Genomic DNA, 16716 nt, shown 5'->3' on the forward strand with positions numbered 1-16716 from the left:
CATTACTCCAGTAAAAGGGCACTCTTCCCATACGCTAGTTCATACTTGCACTTTCCTGCCTCAGTTCAAGCCATCTAAAACCACGTGTGCTGTGATGATGTAGTTTGCCTCATTTTCCTAATTCTGTGAAAAACTGTGATGACATGAGCAACGCCCATATTAGAAATTAGAATAGCTCCTTTCTCACCAGAGTTAAGCTGCGAATCCACATGCCCAAAAGACCAGGCAGTGCGACCTAGTATGGCTGAGCCCCAGACAATGTGGGCTTGAGCTGTGCAGGCCTGCTCATACGTGGACTTTCTTTAGTAAATGCATTGGGAGATTTTTTTGGAGATCTGTGACAATTTGAAAAAACTCAGCTGAACCATGTAGCTTAGAAATAATAAAAATTTTAAGAAAAAGGTTTATCATGAATGCATGGATAACAGTTAAGAGCAGGAGCTCTGCATCCAGACCTGGGTTCAAATCCTGATCCACCATTTTCCTTGGAAAACTCATTTTACCTCTCAACCTCCACCACCTCCTTTATGGATAGAGGATAATAGTGTCACTCTTTTGGGAGCCGTCAGGGAGACCAATCCCTTCCTGAGCCCATCCTTCCCTGGCCTCCCCGGACACCACTGTCCTGGGTTTCTCTTCAGTCACTGTCACTTGCTTCTGTCTCCTTTGTCAGCTCTTCTGTTTCTCCCTTTAAATACTGGTTTCCCATTTTTGGTCCCCACCCCCCCGCCCCACCCCATCTTCTTGTTCCTAGCTTTCTTCTGGGGACTCCTTTCAAATATATGGTTTCAGCGATCACCCAAATCAAGTTACTCCTGCATCTTTTCCTTCAAGCCAGATTTCACACCTGAAATCTAGCTGTCCCAGTATCTGATATCACCTTCTGGATGTCTTGAAGGCAAACATGTCTACAACTAGACTCCACAACCCTGCACATGCGTACCCACGATGCTCCTCTTCTCTGGTTTGTGTAACTCTTCTCCAGCAGCACGTGCCCCCGCGATGGTCTGTTCTCACCTGCTACATCCAGCCCCCCCAACTCTTGTTGACTTGACCTCCTGAATCTCTCCCAGAGTCCCCTCTCCTCTTAGTTTATACCCTTTTACTTCTCACCAAGACCTTCCGGTCACAGGGACACCAGACTCCGCATCGAGCCAGAGGTGAGCTTTCTCAGTGGCACAGACATAGACCACGGGTCTGCCACACACTTGCCGAGGGACCCTTGCCGCCGCTTTGCTGCCCTGGATCTCTGAGACCCAAGAACCACAGGGGTTTCTGCTCTTGTAGCTGCTGCCTCAATGTCGAAACAGACCCAGTCATGATACAAAAAACTCCTTAGTTCAGTTCGGCAGTAGGTCTATCCTCACCTTCAAATTTTGGTGATTTTAGGCCATCTTAAGTGCAAAATAGGGACTGGGCCTCATGCAAACTGCTGGCCCACCATCCCTCAGGGCAGCAGCAAAAGCTATGCTGGCCCTAAGCACGAACTTGGCCGCGAGGTACCTTCTCCAGTTTCAAACTACTTTTGGAAATAGGGAAGAGGAGACTAATCACAGGTTCTTTTAAAAAGGTTTTATTGTGATTTCTTCTTTTTACACCTAAGTAACAACTTCCCCTAAAGGAATGATAATACATAATCTTTATTCTAAAAAGGATGTATAGATGATGTATTGATAGCATCTGGACAGGGGTAACATTGATTGTTTTAAATCAAAATTAAGAAGCTCTTTTTTTCCCTTTTCATCCTTGGTGCTGATACCAGCCCAGCCCTTCACTCCTGCTGCTTGTACCGACATGATCTGGCTCTCTGCACACTCTGACTTCTTTCAAGAACAAGACATGGGGACTTGTTCGGGATTCCCTTGGACAGGTGCAGCTCAGAGAGCCAACAGGCTGGGGCCTCAACTTACAGAGGTTTGTTCATCATTTTTTCCCCTCAGACTGTCAGAGCTGGATTACTAATCCAGGATTTGTGTTTGCCTTCAGGGCTGCCAAGCCCCACAGCCTGAGGATCATCTTGGCTAAGCCGAGGCTTCGCCATAACGGGGTTCCTAGGCATGGGTCTGCCTCAGACTTTCCCTCCACAGAGGATGGGGTCAGTCATCCAGGAGGCCCAAGTCATTTCAAAAGATAAAGCATCATGTGCCCTGTTGGCATTTGGAGCTACACACACACAGCCATGAGCCTTGCACTTAATTCCTAAAGGACCTGTCCGGGCTCCATTCTCTTTCCAGGCTGACAGGGCGAACAGGAGGCTGTACTGGCTAAAGGCCCCTTGCGATCATCGTCACACACACCTGGTGCCCAGGAACACGCTGGCCTCCTTGCTGCCTGTGTCATGGGAGCTTTCCTAATCTGCTACATCCTCACCAAAGAAACCCCTACTCTGGGGTCATCCTGCTCCTATTTTTCTCTTATTTGTGCTGACGCTTCCGTTGGATGTGCTTCCGTAGTGGGCTCTGGTTCCAGAGGTAGAGATGGTGGCTTTGAGAGCTGGGAGACTCCTCCTGCACCTGGTAACAGAACAGGCAGCTTGAGTTCCCACTTCCACAATTTGGGAGGAAATAATGATTTTTATTGTCAAATTTCAAGAAGAACCCCGTATCTTCTAGGACCAGTGGGACTGTGGCATATCTTTGCAGCTGGGAAGTTAGGCCATAGCCAAGAATTACAGCAACAGTCCAGTTTGCCTTCAGTGACTCAATGAGATACACCTTCAGTTACCTGACCCATGCCGACTGATACTGCCATGCATTGCTAACCCTGAATAGTGTAAAGCCCCAGCGTTTGAACCACTCACCTGAGCCTGCCAGTCACTGTTCCCCACTGCACAACTTGCCTTAAGAAAGCAAGTGCCAGTTTGGCCAGTATATATGGCTTTTTTCCCCTTCCAGGAAATGCAACTTAGATGTGTTCTCAGTCTGAAAAGTGTAAGCCTCCCTTAAAGCTGTCCTCTCTCTGCCGGCCCATGCAGCTTGTACCCCGAAGGACTCCATGAGCTGTGTGGCGCCTCCTACCTGAGGGGAGCTTCCTGTGTGCAGCTGCTGAAGACATCGCCTGGCCCAGAGCTTGATTAGAGCCCAGAGGCTGCTGGAAACCACCAGCTTTGCTGGCTGAAGTGGTTCGGTGCTTTGACTTGGTATCTTTAACTGGTTTCGTCCAGACTAGTGCCTCCCCGACTTGGAGAGCAGCTCCCAGTTTCTGGGCCATTTCTACCATCTTGTGCCCATGTGGGAAGAAAAAAGAGTCACAGATATCACTGGCAGAGTCAAGCCTACCTACTGCTTCCCTGAGGCCCTCCACCTGGGAGTATTCAGCTGAAATCGTGTCTGCCAATACTAGGGTTTGAGAGAGGCAGTATTTATTGCATGGAAATCATTCTCCAACAGCGGAGAATCCAGATCCCCTTTAGTGGGCGGCACGGGAAGGCATACAGGATCTCAGAACCCAACGATTCAAGGTCAGCACGTTATAGGGCCTAATTCATGCCTTTCCCAATGAGGGGAATTGGGAGGAAGCTGCAAAGACACACAGACCTCAAATCAGTTGTATTCTATCAATAACAGAACTCAGCCTGAATTTCCCCTTACTATTTTCTTCTAGGAAGGGTTCTCCTCAGGCTGTGACTAATTGAAGATTTCATGCTGCCAGGAACATCAAAGCCAAAACAGGTATGAACCTTTAGAATACCTTGTATCTGGATTATTTGGGCTTGACTCAAAAGTCCCCAGACAGCCTCAGAGCTAATAAAAGACACACCTCAGAGTCAAACTCCAGAGAGCTGCTGTCCTTGAGCAGGTTGACTTTCTTCTCCATCTCCTGGTACTGGGCCAGGGCCCCCTTCTTCTCGCCCTGGTTGTACAGCAGCACGGCATAGTTCAGGTTTACTAAGGGGTTACACCTGTGCCAAACAGGGATTCTGTGAGGCTTGGGATCTGCAACCCGTGCTCATTCAGAGATTCTCCTCATTGTACAAAAAAAAAAACGACAAAAAGTGGTTAAGTAGAGACTTCCCTCTTCTACTGCAAGGTGAGAACACGTGTGTGTGGGCCTCTGGAGAAGCATCAAGGAAGTAAATGCCCAGCCAGCCAAGCAGGAGGTAGTGGGAGCAGCAAGTCTGACGTCCCAGCCCTCAACAGGGCCACCAGGGCAGGCTTGAAAAGGGGATTCCTGAGCCCACTGCCAGTGGAATAAATCCCGGGAGTTGTTTATCTCAAACTAAGCTCAGAGCCTCATCTGCTATTCCAGCCAGCCCGTGGCTGTCAGCAGCCCAAGCCCACTGCCAGCGCCTTCTCTGGCTCCTGACTGGAGGCCGTGTCCGTTCCAGCAGAGCCGCCACAGCGTGCTGAGGGCCCACATCCTTCTGCAGCCAGGCAGCAAGAGCAACACCGGGGCTGTGGCGCCACCTGGTGGTTTCGGAGAGTCCAGCCCACCCCCACGACCACTCCCAACAGAGCAGCTTACTTGTCCAGGCGGACGGCTTCTGCGTAGGCTCTCTTGGCATTCTCCGGATCTTCCAGGTTCGTCAGAGCCACTGCAACAGAGAAAGTGGGCACCGTGACTGAAAAGCCCAGCAGAGAAAACACAAGGAATGTTTCAAGATTACTGTTCATTTATCACCCCCCTTTGCCCTATCAGCTCCTAGGGCCACCACTAGCAGTCACTTGTCACTTAGCCTGGATGCCCCTGTGTCATTGGCTTCAACGACCCCTCCCCACAGTCAGCAGTGGCTGAGGCCTCCAAATCCTGTTTGTTGCACTTTCTTTTCTGACACCGCCCTTGTTAAGGTGCAAGTTGTTTCAGGCTTGCCATTTTATCCCCACAGCAGTGTCTCCACCAGCCCCAAAGCTGCCCATGTCACCATCTGACAAGAATCCTCACTGGTTTGCCATCACCCATAACCATGATCTTTAACTTTCATTTGGCAACAGAACACAATCTCCTTTTTAATCAGTATTATCTGGAAGCCTGTTCAATAAAACAAAGGAAACCGCTGTCTGGAAGACAGGCCCACTCCACTCCCCCACCAGCCCTGCATTCACTTCCACTGAACACAAAAGAGGCCTAGGAATACAGCTGGAAAACCTCAGCCTCTAGAATAAAGGCCAAAGTCCTTTACCCAAAGGCATTCCACTCATGCCATCTGTGATGTGGCCCCAGACCATCTCTCCTGACCACCCCCTCACTGCGCTCCACACACACCTGCTGCGCCCACGCTGCCATTCCAGGCTGCACGACTTGCTCCCGGCTCCTTGGCCACACTGTGCCAGTGAATTCTACTTTGTGAAGTCAGAAATGCTGCTCATGCCTTACAGTAGGGCTGTCTGTTCCCATTCCTGCATCCCCATCAGAATGGAGCTCGCTTAGTATTCAGGCAACCCACAGTGAACCATTCAATTTGCTTTGGCAACCTTCCTCTTATAAAAAAGAGGAAACCCCACAATAATGATTTTTAAAAACCCACCAGGGGGCACTTGGGTGGCTCAGAGGGTTAAAGCCTCTGCCCTCCGCTCAGGTCATTATCCCAGGTCCTGGGATCAAGCCCCTATGGGGCTCTGTGCTAGCAGGGAGCCTGCTCCCCCCACCCCCTGCCGGCCTCTCTGCCTACTTGTGATCTCTGTCAAATAAATAAATAAAAGTCTTTAAAAAAAAAAAATCACCAGAAGACCACACTGTCAGTGAGAATATGGAAAATGCTTTTGGGCTTACATTTAGTAAGTCTTGTATGTGGAGAAATACCCCCAGAAAGAATATTAGTAATTAAATAACAACAGACCAATTATGTAATGATAATAAAACCAATACTTAATATTCATTGGTTATTTAATTACGTGATCCTCCCTCTCTACTGAGAGTTCTAACCAGTACGTAGTGGAAGGAGGACCCTTCCTAAAGCCCAAACTGTTAACACTCAGTGGTATCTGGAACTTAGTTGGACTCTGTTTCTCCCTCTCTCTATTTGTAAATAAACTGTCAAGTCAGGGAAAACAACTGGTAAAAGATGAACTAGGAATGATCTTGATTTAACCTGTTGGTCTCTGAGTGAAACATCTCCAAGCTAGAAGAAACCAGATATTCTGTCTTTTCAAGCTCCAGGGCACTCAACTAGGCTCCAATGGGATCTGTGAGGCAATAGCTTCTACGGGACATATAACCACTGGCCTCGTATAATTCTAGATCATTTTCCGTCATCACAGACTACAGGGGGGGCTCTCCCCACAAATGTCTCTTACCAGCCAAGAGCATGTAGAGCTCCCCCATCTTTGGCTGGAGATTGATGGCTGCGCTGAGGAAATGGAAAGCCGACGCATACTGCTGCATAGTCAGGTGGACAAGGCCCAAATTATACAGAATCTTCCAATCGAAGGGAGCCAAGTAGTTGGCTCGCTTCAGGCAGCTGATAGCCTGCAGGGAGAGGGGTACTCGATGAGCAGCGGGGACAAGCCTGGCAGCCCCAGGAACTGCCTCTATGAACACAAACAAGGAAGATGGGGAGACACTCACTGCCACATATTTCTTCTTGCCAAAGAAACACATTCCAATGTTATTCCAGAGTGGAGGACTTTCTGGAACAGCGCAAGCTACAACTCTGTATTTCGTGAGGGCAACATCAAAGTCCCCATGGGTCTGCATCATGCTGCCTGCCGCCAAGATGGCCTGAAAACAACATGAAAAGCTGGTAATTGAGCCATTCCCCAAAGCCTTTCGCAGTGAAGTGGTGGTTCTGGATGTACTCAGCAGGCCCATCAGCAAGGACAGGACTCCACACTTCTTCCAGGACATAGAAAATATATTCAGGCTCTCGGGACAGATGCTTGGGAGGAATGTCCCTGTGCCCCTGGCTTTCTTTGGCACAGTAAAGAAAAAGAAAAGAAAAAAAAATGTCAGTGACTTGCCCTGGCTCATTTGTTCCTATTTCTAGTCCAGGAAGTCAGTATTTCAGAGTCAAGGCACTTTCAGCGAAACAGCCTTTCATCTGCTCCCCAGGCCCCTACTTGGTACACCAAATGCTCCAGACAACCCAGAAACTGCTGTCTGGCCACTTAAGGTCCAGCTCCTCTGGCACCACCCAGGGGGGTCAGCCGGAGGCCTTCGCAGCCCCGCCCTCTCATTTCTCGGAGGAAAGGTCCGGCAGGCGCTGGCAGATGCAGCCTACCATGCGTCCCATGATGGAAAAGATAGGCCAGGTCAGCACCCTTCTTCAAAGCCTGTTTTGCTGCATCTCCCTCCGCAACGTTCATCCACTGCACAATCTCAGCCCCAAAGTCCTATCTGGGCAAGAGTTGTCCTCACAAATTCATTAAGAACCCAGAAGTCACTTCCCCAGAGTCTCCTCGGACAGCAGTGTGGAGACTCTGCTCATTTCCTGAGTAACACAAGGACTTCACCAGCGTGACAGTTTCACTGTCTGCACGACAGGCCTGCAACAGCAAATGGGCGCTCGTAGAAAATAAGCAGAGCACGAACTTTACCGTATGTTCCCATATGTTCATCAAGAAGGGCCATATCTGTTTGTAATTTGAAACAGGTATTTCTCAGGTATCCAAAATGCTTTCTAGGGCCAGATCACCTCTGGCAGCAGTGGGAGCAGCTGTGTGAAGGCTCGGGGGTTGGACAGCCTACAATACCTTGTAGTTGGTAGGGTCGTAAGTCAGTGCATTTCCAAGGTGTTCAAATGCCTTCTGGTAAATGCCGAGCTTGGAGAAAAAGCAAACCAGAGAATTACATTGGGGGAGATAGCAGTCTGGCCAACCACACCCCAAACAGCGACACCCATGCTTTTTGGTTGTCATGGCAAAAAAAAAGAGCTACAGATACCAGCTTAAAAAAAAAACTAAAAACCCCCATCTTTGTTGATTTGTCCCTGAAGGTCAAAGTATCTATGCGCCAGAGCCGCCTCTGGTGCACTCCAGTGTTCCACAACAACGCTTCCCTGGCAGGAAATGGGCCGGTGAGCCTCAATCCCTGGTGGGGTGGGGGGGCAGTCTCCAAGCCAAAGCTAGGAATGTCCAGGGTTAAGCTCCTGATTCCTTTTCAAGAAAAACAAAAGATGGAAAGGCCACCCCAGAGGCAGAGCGGTGGGGGGGGGGGGCAGCTGAGCAGAGAACTGGAGGAGCATGGAGTGGGTAAGACAGGGCAAGAGCCTCAGGGGTCCCCACCAGGCTGCAGGCTGATACAGAGAAGTGGAGGCACTATAAAAAAAATAATAAAAAAAATTAAAAAGCCATTCACGTGGGGAAATGCGGAGGGTAGAGGAGATTTCTTATTCTAGACAATGCTTTGCTGCCTCTTTCCCAGAGGACCTGGTGGGCAGAGGCAGCAAGGTAAGTGGCCTCTAGCCCCAACCCTGCAGGTGTTCACCTGCCTCCCAGCTTCTCCTGCCGGAACACATGCCAGCTCCCCACCCTCCACCAGTTCTCTGCTCTACCCTTTCCTTACATGTGTAAGAATTACAATGGCAGTAGCCTCGAACAAACTTATTTGCCTGATTCGAATGCAGAAAAGTGATTCCTTTAGCAAACAGTATCAAATGCGGAGACGGAGGTTCATGCGCTTCCTACGACCTTCAGCAGAATGTGTTAAAGTAAAAACAAAGCACAGGGATGCCACAATCCATACAAATCCAAAAGCATTTCTAACATAAATAGAGTTCTCATTACCTGTAAATAGAGTAGTCCTAAAGTTGTGAGAAGTTCCGTATTTTCTGGCGAGAACCTGCAACACATGGGCCCACACGGAGTGCTCAGAGGGAAACAAGATGCGTATGACAGGGGCGCCTGGGTGGCTCAGTGTGTTAAAGCCTCTGCCTTTGGCTCAGGTCATGATCCCAGGGTCCTGGGATCGAGCCCCGCTTGGGGCTCTCTGCTCTGCGGGGAGCCTGCTAACTCCTCTCTCTCTCTCTGCCTGCCTCTCTGCCTACTTGTGTCTGTCAAATAAATAAATAAAATCTTGGAAAAAAAAAAAAAGATGCGTATGACACACCAAGACCCCTGCCCGCTGACGCCACACCTGGAGTCACCCTGGCACCTTCTGCTCCCCACGAAAATTCCTGAAGCTGATTTGGGAATTTCCTTCAAAAGTCGGTCCTCTCAACCCCAGCCACAAGACCGACTGCTCAGCAAGAAAGAAACAGGACTTAGAATCCAGACTCCTTTGTCAGGGCCAAAGTCCTAAGAACCACCTATGGAATATTCGCTGTGACTATCCTGATTATACTGATACAATTCAAGACTGACGCTCCAAGAATCAAGTCCGTCTGAAACACACAGTTGTAGCCAGTTCCCTCTCATAGGTTTGGGGGCGGCGGTTGCGGTTTTGTTTTTCTGGCCTCACTGTACTGACAATGCCAGCAGTTTTCTGTGTGTTTAACATCCCAGTGGCCCTAATGCTCTGCTCTCCACATTAAACAAAAAGCCATACTAAACAACCAAACTAAAAAAAGAAGGAAGATACAAACCAGCTCAAGGAAAACATTAGCCTTTGGCTTTGGAGAGTAAATACTGACTTAAGTAAAAGATGATTTGCTTCCCCAGTCCCTCACTGATCCTTGCCTTTGTCATAAAACCTAAGCCACACTGAGCTGAGCTATTCTGTCTGTAGGACCATCAGCAGTTTCAACAGTGAAAATGCCAAAAGGCAAGGAGCAGCACCTCCTGCTTATAAGGAATGAGTGGGGCACTGGTTACCTAGGGGGATATCAGACCAGAGGGGCCAAAGCCCCAGCCAGCAGGCGCCTGAGCTGGCCAGGGCTTACTCAGTTCAATCGAGTATCTGCCCTTCACTTTCTGCCACAGCAAATATCCACTTTGATCACCTCCCTCCCACAAACCAATTATGTAACTTCTTTGATTTTGGTGGCAGCCCCCTTGGTCCCCACCAAAATGTGACTACCGTCTCTATAGCAATGGGTCATAAGCAATGGTCTCCATTCTCAGCGATGTTCCAGATATTCAGCTGTCCCCCTTTTCCCTTGGGAATTTTATTGACTTAAGTCCTTGATGAGCCCCTGGAAGAATGACACCCTCCAGATTTCTGTGAGCTAATCTCGAAGAGACAACCTTAAAAGGCAGAAGTTGGGGATCAAGACTTCCATCCAGCACCATAGAAGCTTAAAATATGCTACAGGAGCTCCTTCCTACTTGTCCCTGTAAACTTAGCCTCTTGCTGACAAATCTTTTGTAGCATAACAAATCATTTGTTAAAGAAAAGGAGAGAGAGAGAGAGAGCACAGAGTGGAGAGGGACAGAGGAAGAGAGAGACTCTCAAGCAGGCTGCCTGCTGAGTAGGGAGCCCAACGAGAGGCTTCATCTCACAACCGTGAGATCATGACCTGAGCCGAAATTATGAGTTAACCAACTGATCCACACACATGCCCCAAACCAAGGGATTTTTATCTTTTTAGACACAAAATGTAGTTGAAAAAAATTCAGAAGAGTGTTGCAACTGGTATGATCAGAAAAGTGACTGCTATGGTAGAAAACAAAGGTAACTAACAGAATCCTAAGTTTAGTTCAGAGACTTATTATCAGGAATTACACACTGTGGCCACACATCCTGTTAAGTGACAAAACAAACGACCCTATACAAAAAAGAAAAGACAAAAAAAAAAAAGATTAAAAACAAAAAAAGAAAAAGACAAGACAAACAGTATGTGTCCCTAGAGAAGAAACATTGAACACCATCCTGGAAAAGGAATCCATTCCATTATCAGCAGGGATTTGGCCTACCCTCATGATGTTTACAAAAAAAACAAAAACAAAAACAAGATATTGGTCTCATGCTAATAAAGGCCACATGTTTATTAGTCAATCAAGAGATTTCTGACCCCAGTGATGTTTATTAGTGAATCAAGAGATTTCTGACCCCAGTGTCTCTGGAAACAAGATCTGCTATAAAGTTTAAAACCACAATGGCAGACTACCAGCTGACTGCAAAATCTATCCGCTCCTTCCTCCTACGCACATGTGTACCCACCTCCCTTGAAGCTAGTGGCCGCCTTACCTCATGAACCATGGGATATGAGCAGGAATGAGGTGTGCAATTTCTGAACCATTAAGATACTCTGAGCTGCTAACTCAGTGGTTTCCTCTACCACCGCCCCTCACCACAGCCTGGACCATGGATCTACCTTAAGTAGCTTCAACCATACAGGTGAAGGCAACAATTGGAGGAATGTTGGATCCCGGATTGATCTTGTGGAGCAAAGCTGTCCAGCTAGGCAGACTAGCCAGACTGACAGGTGAGAAACACACGCCTTCTTTATTACATAAAGGCTTACGCAAGCCTCTGGGAGCTTCGAACCTTAGCTCGAGTTTTACTCTAACTTACATAATTAGGAATCCATCACAGTAACCCGTACTCAGTCTTAAGCTTGGGGGTTCCTAGGTCTGCTCCCATTGATTTTCTCATCACCTTAAAGAAAACAGACACACTTACTCTACTGCCTTCTTGTAGATTTCGATGGCCTTGTCCAAGTCCCCCTCTAGCAAGTGGATCTTCCCCAGCATTATGTAAGTCAGATCGTGCCTGTTAAGATGGAGGGCATTGTGCAGCTGCTCTTGTGCCTGACAAGATTGATGGGAGTAAAGAGAACCAAATCACTACCACAAAAGGACAATGGCTTGGTGTGGCTATCAGAAAGAGCTCCCCCTGTACTCAGGCAGGAACATGACATCTCAGCAAACAGCTCCCACTACCCAAAACCCCTAACACATACCAAAACCGCTTGCTGACAGGACAGCTGGCAACATGAGGTGTCTGCCTTTGGAGCCATGAGGGAGAGTTTTTTATACAAGATGACTAACCTTTCTGAGTGTCTTCTGCTTCTTGATACCCACACCCGTGACTCATACTTTCTAATTCAAAGGAGTGTCAGAGTACAGAATAGAACACTGCCCCGAACTCCATCCCAGCTGCACCGCTGGCCAACTCCACAACCTTCCCCTGGGTGGACCTCATTTTCCTTACCAGTATTTTGATAAATGAATGAAAGGACTGTTCTCATTTATTCATTCAACATGTATCCATTCAGTACCTATTCTAGGTAGGGATACCAGAGCTAACAAAACAAACCCCTTGCTCTGGAAGAGTATCCTAATCTATGACTAAAAGAATTTAAGTCATTATTTGATTCAACAAGTATTTACATCAATGTCAAGTATTATATTTGCTCTGTCAGCCTTACAGTAAAAATCTAAATATAATTCTCCTAATCAGTACAGGTCTGACCAAAGACTAATCCCACCTCTCCCCTGGCTCAGAATAATCCTATGAATAGAAATGTACTTGCTTGGAATATTCTCTGAGGAGAAAACGCTCCTAAGCAAGCATGTAACACTGTGGATCTGCTCAGGAAACAAGGAGACCCACTAAAAATATAAGTTCTTAGATGGAAAGTAACATTAAAAATGGTAACTGTCAGAAATCAAATCCACTTAAAACTTAAATTCATTTCCAGTAATCTTAAAAACTGAAATCATTTGCTGTCAGACAGTAAGATAGCTCACACAATCATGATTACATTTTTAAGACCAAAGGGTTCACTTTTGATATCTAAGTTTTACTGAACATTTGTTTCTATACTGGAAAATCACACTAGGGATGGAAGAGAAGAGGGGAGAGAAGTGATTCGATTGCCATTCCCTCATAATATTTCTAGAGTTTGTCATTTTCTTGCTAAAATCAGAAATGAAAAAAAAAAAACCTGGAAAAACAGATGGATGAAAAATGAGAATAAGTATGGGGATAAACGTATGGCACTTTCAATTTTGGCTGCCAAAATCTCTACAAGCACTTCTCAGGAGTACTACACCGCGAGCGACGGCGCCCCTGCAACAGGCGACCCCTTGGTGGGCGCCCCAGCTCGGCGCTCAACCGCCACCACCATTCCCACACATTACCTTACTGAACTGTTTCAGATAAATGTAGCAGACTCCCAGATTGTGACAGATCTCCTACACACAAAAGAAAGTAAAACAGCATAGGTGTGAAACTCCACAGTTACTAACAGAGTGATACAATAGGCATCTAGGGACTATTACTGTCCAGCAAAGCTGACATTTTAAATGGCACTATAGTTAGTTCTTTTACTAGATTTCATACTTAAATACATTTAATTCTACAAAATGGGTTAATATTAAAAACTCAGTTTATGAGAGATAAAAGCAGAATAAACAGGTGATCTTCCTGGATCCTAGCGATACATACGCAGCCCTAGGCCTTTCTTCTCTAAGAGACTCTTCTCGGAAGAGACTGCCCACAGCTCCCGCTCCCACCCATAAAAGGGTGTGTGTGTGTGTGTGTGTGTGCGCGCGCGTGTGCCGACCAGATTCCTTCTCCTAGGAATCTGGGACTTGACGAGGTGATGTGGGCTCGGGAACTGACACCACCTCTGGAGGCTGCTGAGGCAGAATACATGTCATTGGAGCCAGTCTGCTGAAGTCTGCAAACGCTGGCCCATGGGCCAAATCCATCCTCTGCTTTTCTTGTAAATGAAGATTTACTGGAGCACAGCCACAACCACTTGTTACACATTGCCTATAGAACTTTCACGCTAAGGCTTTAAAGTAGCTGCAACAGAGACTGTATGAAGCCACAACACTTAAAATATTCATTAGACCCTTTACAGAAAGTTTGCCAGATGCTGACCTACAGAAAGAAAAACAAGCAGAAATGCAGAGTAGCTGGTGAGTGACAGCTGTCCAGGTCCAGTTCCCTGAAAGATAAGCCTGCATGTCCTGACCTTGAGTTATACAGAGTCTCTTAAGTTCCCTTGTACTGAATCTCCCTTTATCTGCAGTAGCTTCAGAGAAAGGGGGAAGCAAGGTGAGGAAAGTAGGAAGCAGTGAAGACTTCTTAGTAGTAGTGGAGAGGTGTGGAAGTACATTTAGACCCAGAAGTGTCCCTGTCGGAAGAAACACAGACCCCAGGGCTCAGAGACAAATGGTTTACAATGTGTTCTAAGTCCCCTAAAATAACAACAAAATAGGGATCATTGATGGAGTACCTACTTCACATCAGGCTCTGTGCCAGATGGTTTTCACATATTATTACTTTAATTTCCCCAGAAAACCTGAAACACAGGTATAACGACTCTGATATGAGAGGTAAGAAAACTGAAGGTCAGAGAGGTTAAGTAGTTTGCCTAACTTAAGACAAAGTGTTAGTACTAGGATACTTTGTCCTTTTTTAGGTCTAAATCTTCAGGAGAATTTTAACTATACATAAAGGTAGACAGAATCACCATGGATTCATCACTCTGTTCCTTTAAAAAAAAAAAAAGACCTTATCCCTTAGAAATACATACTGAAACGTTTGTGGATGTTCTGCTGGTATTTTGTGAAGTGGGGAAGATGGGAGTATGGATTGGATCATTGTATGGACAGAGCCCGATTCAGGGCTCAGTCCCATGACCCAGGGGTCATGACCTGAGCCAAAGGCAGAAGCGTAACAACTGAGCCTCCCAGGTGCCCCAGTCATCACCTTTATATTGTTGACTCCAAAATGTATATCTCTAGCCCGGAACACTTGAGTTTCAGATCCTGTATCCAGGCATACACTGGACACATCTCAATTTAGATATCCTACCAGACGCTAAACTCATGTCCATAATCTTACAGACAGGATTTAGCTCTGACTGGCTATCATCCTCCTCTCCCAAAACTGCCTTCTCTTCCTTCCTGTATTTCCTGTTCTAGGTGATTATCCCATAATCCACCAATCCATCTTTGCATCTCTAAGGCATAGCCCAGTGCCTATCATGTAGCAGACTCTCATTTGTTGGAAGAATGACTAAATGAATGAAAGAGTAAATGAATTTTCCCTTAACTGTGGCTTCACTTTGGCCTTTAGCCATAAAGTACTTGGTGGCTTCCCTGTCTTCAGACCTACAGAAGTGACCAACAAATTGAAACTTCTCAAAAGTAATAGTGCCATAAGAACTGCAGGGAACTCCATGCTCACTCTTCGTACTAACCAATCAAATCCTTCACACACAGATCGGTCTTTCCAAGAGTCCTCAGCTACTTGGGGGGGGGGGGGGGAGATTGAAACCAACAGCCTGAGAAAGAAGAACCAAAACAAAGAGAGGAAGGAAAAGATAACGCTGGAAGACAGAACAAAACTTCAAGAGTCAGAGACATGGAGAGACTATGTCCCTGAATGTACAGCAAAAAGACAATGAGGGAGAACACGTGCAATCCAAGAGCCACAGGGAACAAGTACAGAACACACTGAATACAGGGGGAAACACAGTGTGGCACCTGCTGCTTAATATGCACTCTCCTTACTGTCCTTCCTATAAGACCTGAACTTTGTTTACAGTGTCAGTGTGTCCAATGTAAAAACTACACTTCCCAGCCCTCCTTAAAGGGGTCACTTGTGCCATCACACAAGTGGCAGTCTGTTGGGGAATTCTGGGAAAGCTATACTTTCCTAATACAGGACATGTCTTTGTCTCCTTGTTGCTTCCTTTTTCTCCCTGCCTGGAATGATGATGTGATCTTAGCACTGCAGCAGACACCTTGTGACCATGAAGAAAAAGCTGCAGCCCTGACATCCTTGGACCACCAAGCAACTACTCACTTGGATCTGTTTCATGAGAAAAAATAAACCCCTAATTGGTAAAGCCAATGATTAGTCAAAATTTTTATTGCTGATACAGACAGATAATGGAGGAGAAGGGAAAAAAAAATCAAAGAACTACTCAAAATTTCCCTGACCCCAAAGGGGGCAAAGATCCTTAGAGAAAAGCCAACTGGGTCCAGAGATAAGGGGGAAAAAAAAGAAAAGAAACACTTCTAGACCACTCTGACTGGTATTTCAGAACTCCAATGATAAAGAGAAAATCCTTGAAGCTTCTAGAGAGGAAAGTGGAGTTATCAACAAGAATCAGACTGGTAAGAGACTGCCATAAAATCAAGTAGCAATGTCTGCTAAGTTATGAGGCAACATGATTTTTGATCTTACGTTTAGTTAAACCATCAGTCAAGTGTGAGGATAAAATAAAGGTATTTCAGGCATGTAGGTATTTAGTAACAGTAACAAAAGACAGCCTATGACAAATGGAACCATTAGCACACCACTGATGACAAAGACATTCAAGTTCTCCACTTACCCAATCTTTCTGGTTAAGTTTAGCTGCTTCATTATAGACTTCAGTAGCAGCTTTATGTTTTCCCAAAAGAAATCTGTGGAAGAGATACATTTTTTGGAATTAACTTGAAGCTTTTACAGGACTAACTCCACTAGTCTCTCATTTGGTTTATATTCCAGCCTTGCGGAGAATTCTGCAAGCCTCTTCCCTATTACCTAGGACTAATAATACAGGACTAACTCCACTAGTCCCTCATTATGTTCCAACCAGGAGAGAATTCTGCAAGCCTCTTTCCTTTTAGCTGGCTGTGCTATTCTGGCCAATGAGGCTGGCATATGTCAATAACAGAAGCTCTTTTGGTAGAAGCTGCACTGACTGCTGTCCCAGGCTCTTGGTCTCTACACCAATTTTAGTGAAAGTCTTATGTAATTTATTTTCTGTAATGTACCACCAACATAGAATAAAAAAGAAAGAAGCTAAAGTATATATACCAGTTAAGCAAGGACTGCCAGCATTCATCACCACCATCTACTTAAGGGACATTCCCTTCCCTTCCAAGACTAAATCTTTTGCCTTGATATTGATCACAATTCTAAAGAGAGGAAAGGCAATCTGGGCCTCTA

At 46.3% G+C, this 16716-nt stretch overlaps 1 protein-coding gene across 3 annotated transcripts in view; it reads right to left on the reverse strand.

Moving 5' to 3' along the window:
- Positions 1-1557: 1557 nt before the first annotated feature.
- Positions 1558-16716, reverse strand: part of BBS4 (Bardet-Biedl syndrome 4) — a 55442-nt gene continuing 40283 nt past the window's right edge. For all 3 annotated transcript variants that reach the window (XM_059180456.1, XM_059180454.1, XM_059180455.1), the window contains 11 exons: positions 16115-16187; positions 12900-12953; positions 11437-11564; positions 8661-8715; positions 7629-7697; positions 6505-6657; positions 6234-6405; positions 4465-4534; positions 3760-3901; positions 3018-3219; positions 1558-2513 (listed from right to left, as the gene is read on the reverse strand). In XM_059180456.1, coding sequence (XP_059036439.1) covers positions 2404-2513; positions 3018-3219; positions 3760-3901; positions 4465-4534; positions 6234-6405; positions 6505-6657; positions 7629-7697; positions 8661-8715; positions 11437-11564; positions 12900-12953; positions 16115-16187 — 1228 coding nt within the window. In that variant the 3' untranslated portion in view covers positions 1558-2403. The remainder of the gene's footprint in view (positions 2514-3017; positions 3220-3759; positions 3902-4464; positions 4535-6233; positions 6406-6504; positions 6658-7628; positions 7698-8660; positions 8716-11436; positions 11565-12899; positions 12954-16114; positions 16188-16716) is intronic.

This window comes from Mustela lutreola, chromosome 7 (genome assembly GCF_030435805.1).
Source record: "Mustela lutreola isolate mMusLut2 chromosome 7, mMusLut2.pri, whole genome shotgun sequence".
NCBI classification, from domain to species: Eukaryota; Metazoa; Chordata; class Mammalia; order Carnivora; family Mustelidae; genus Mustela; species Mustela lutreola.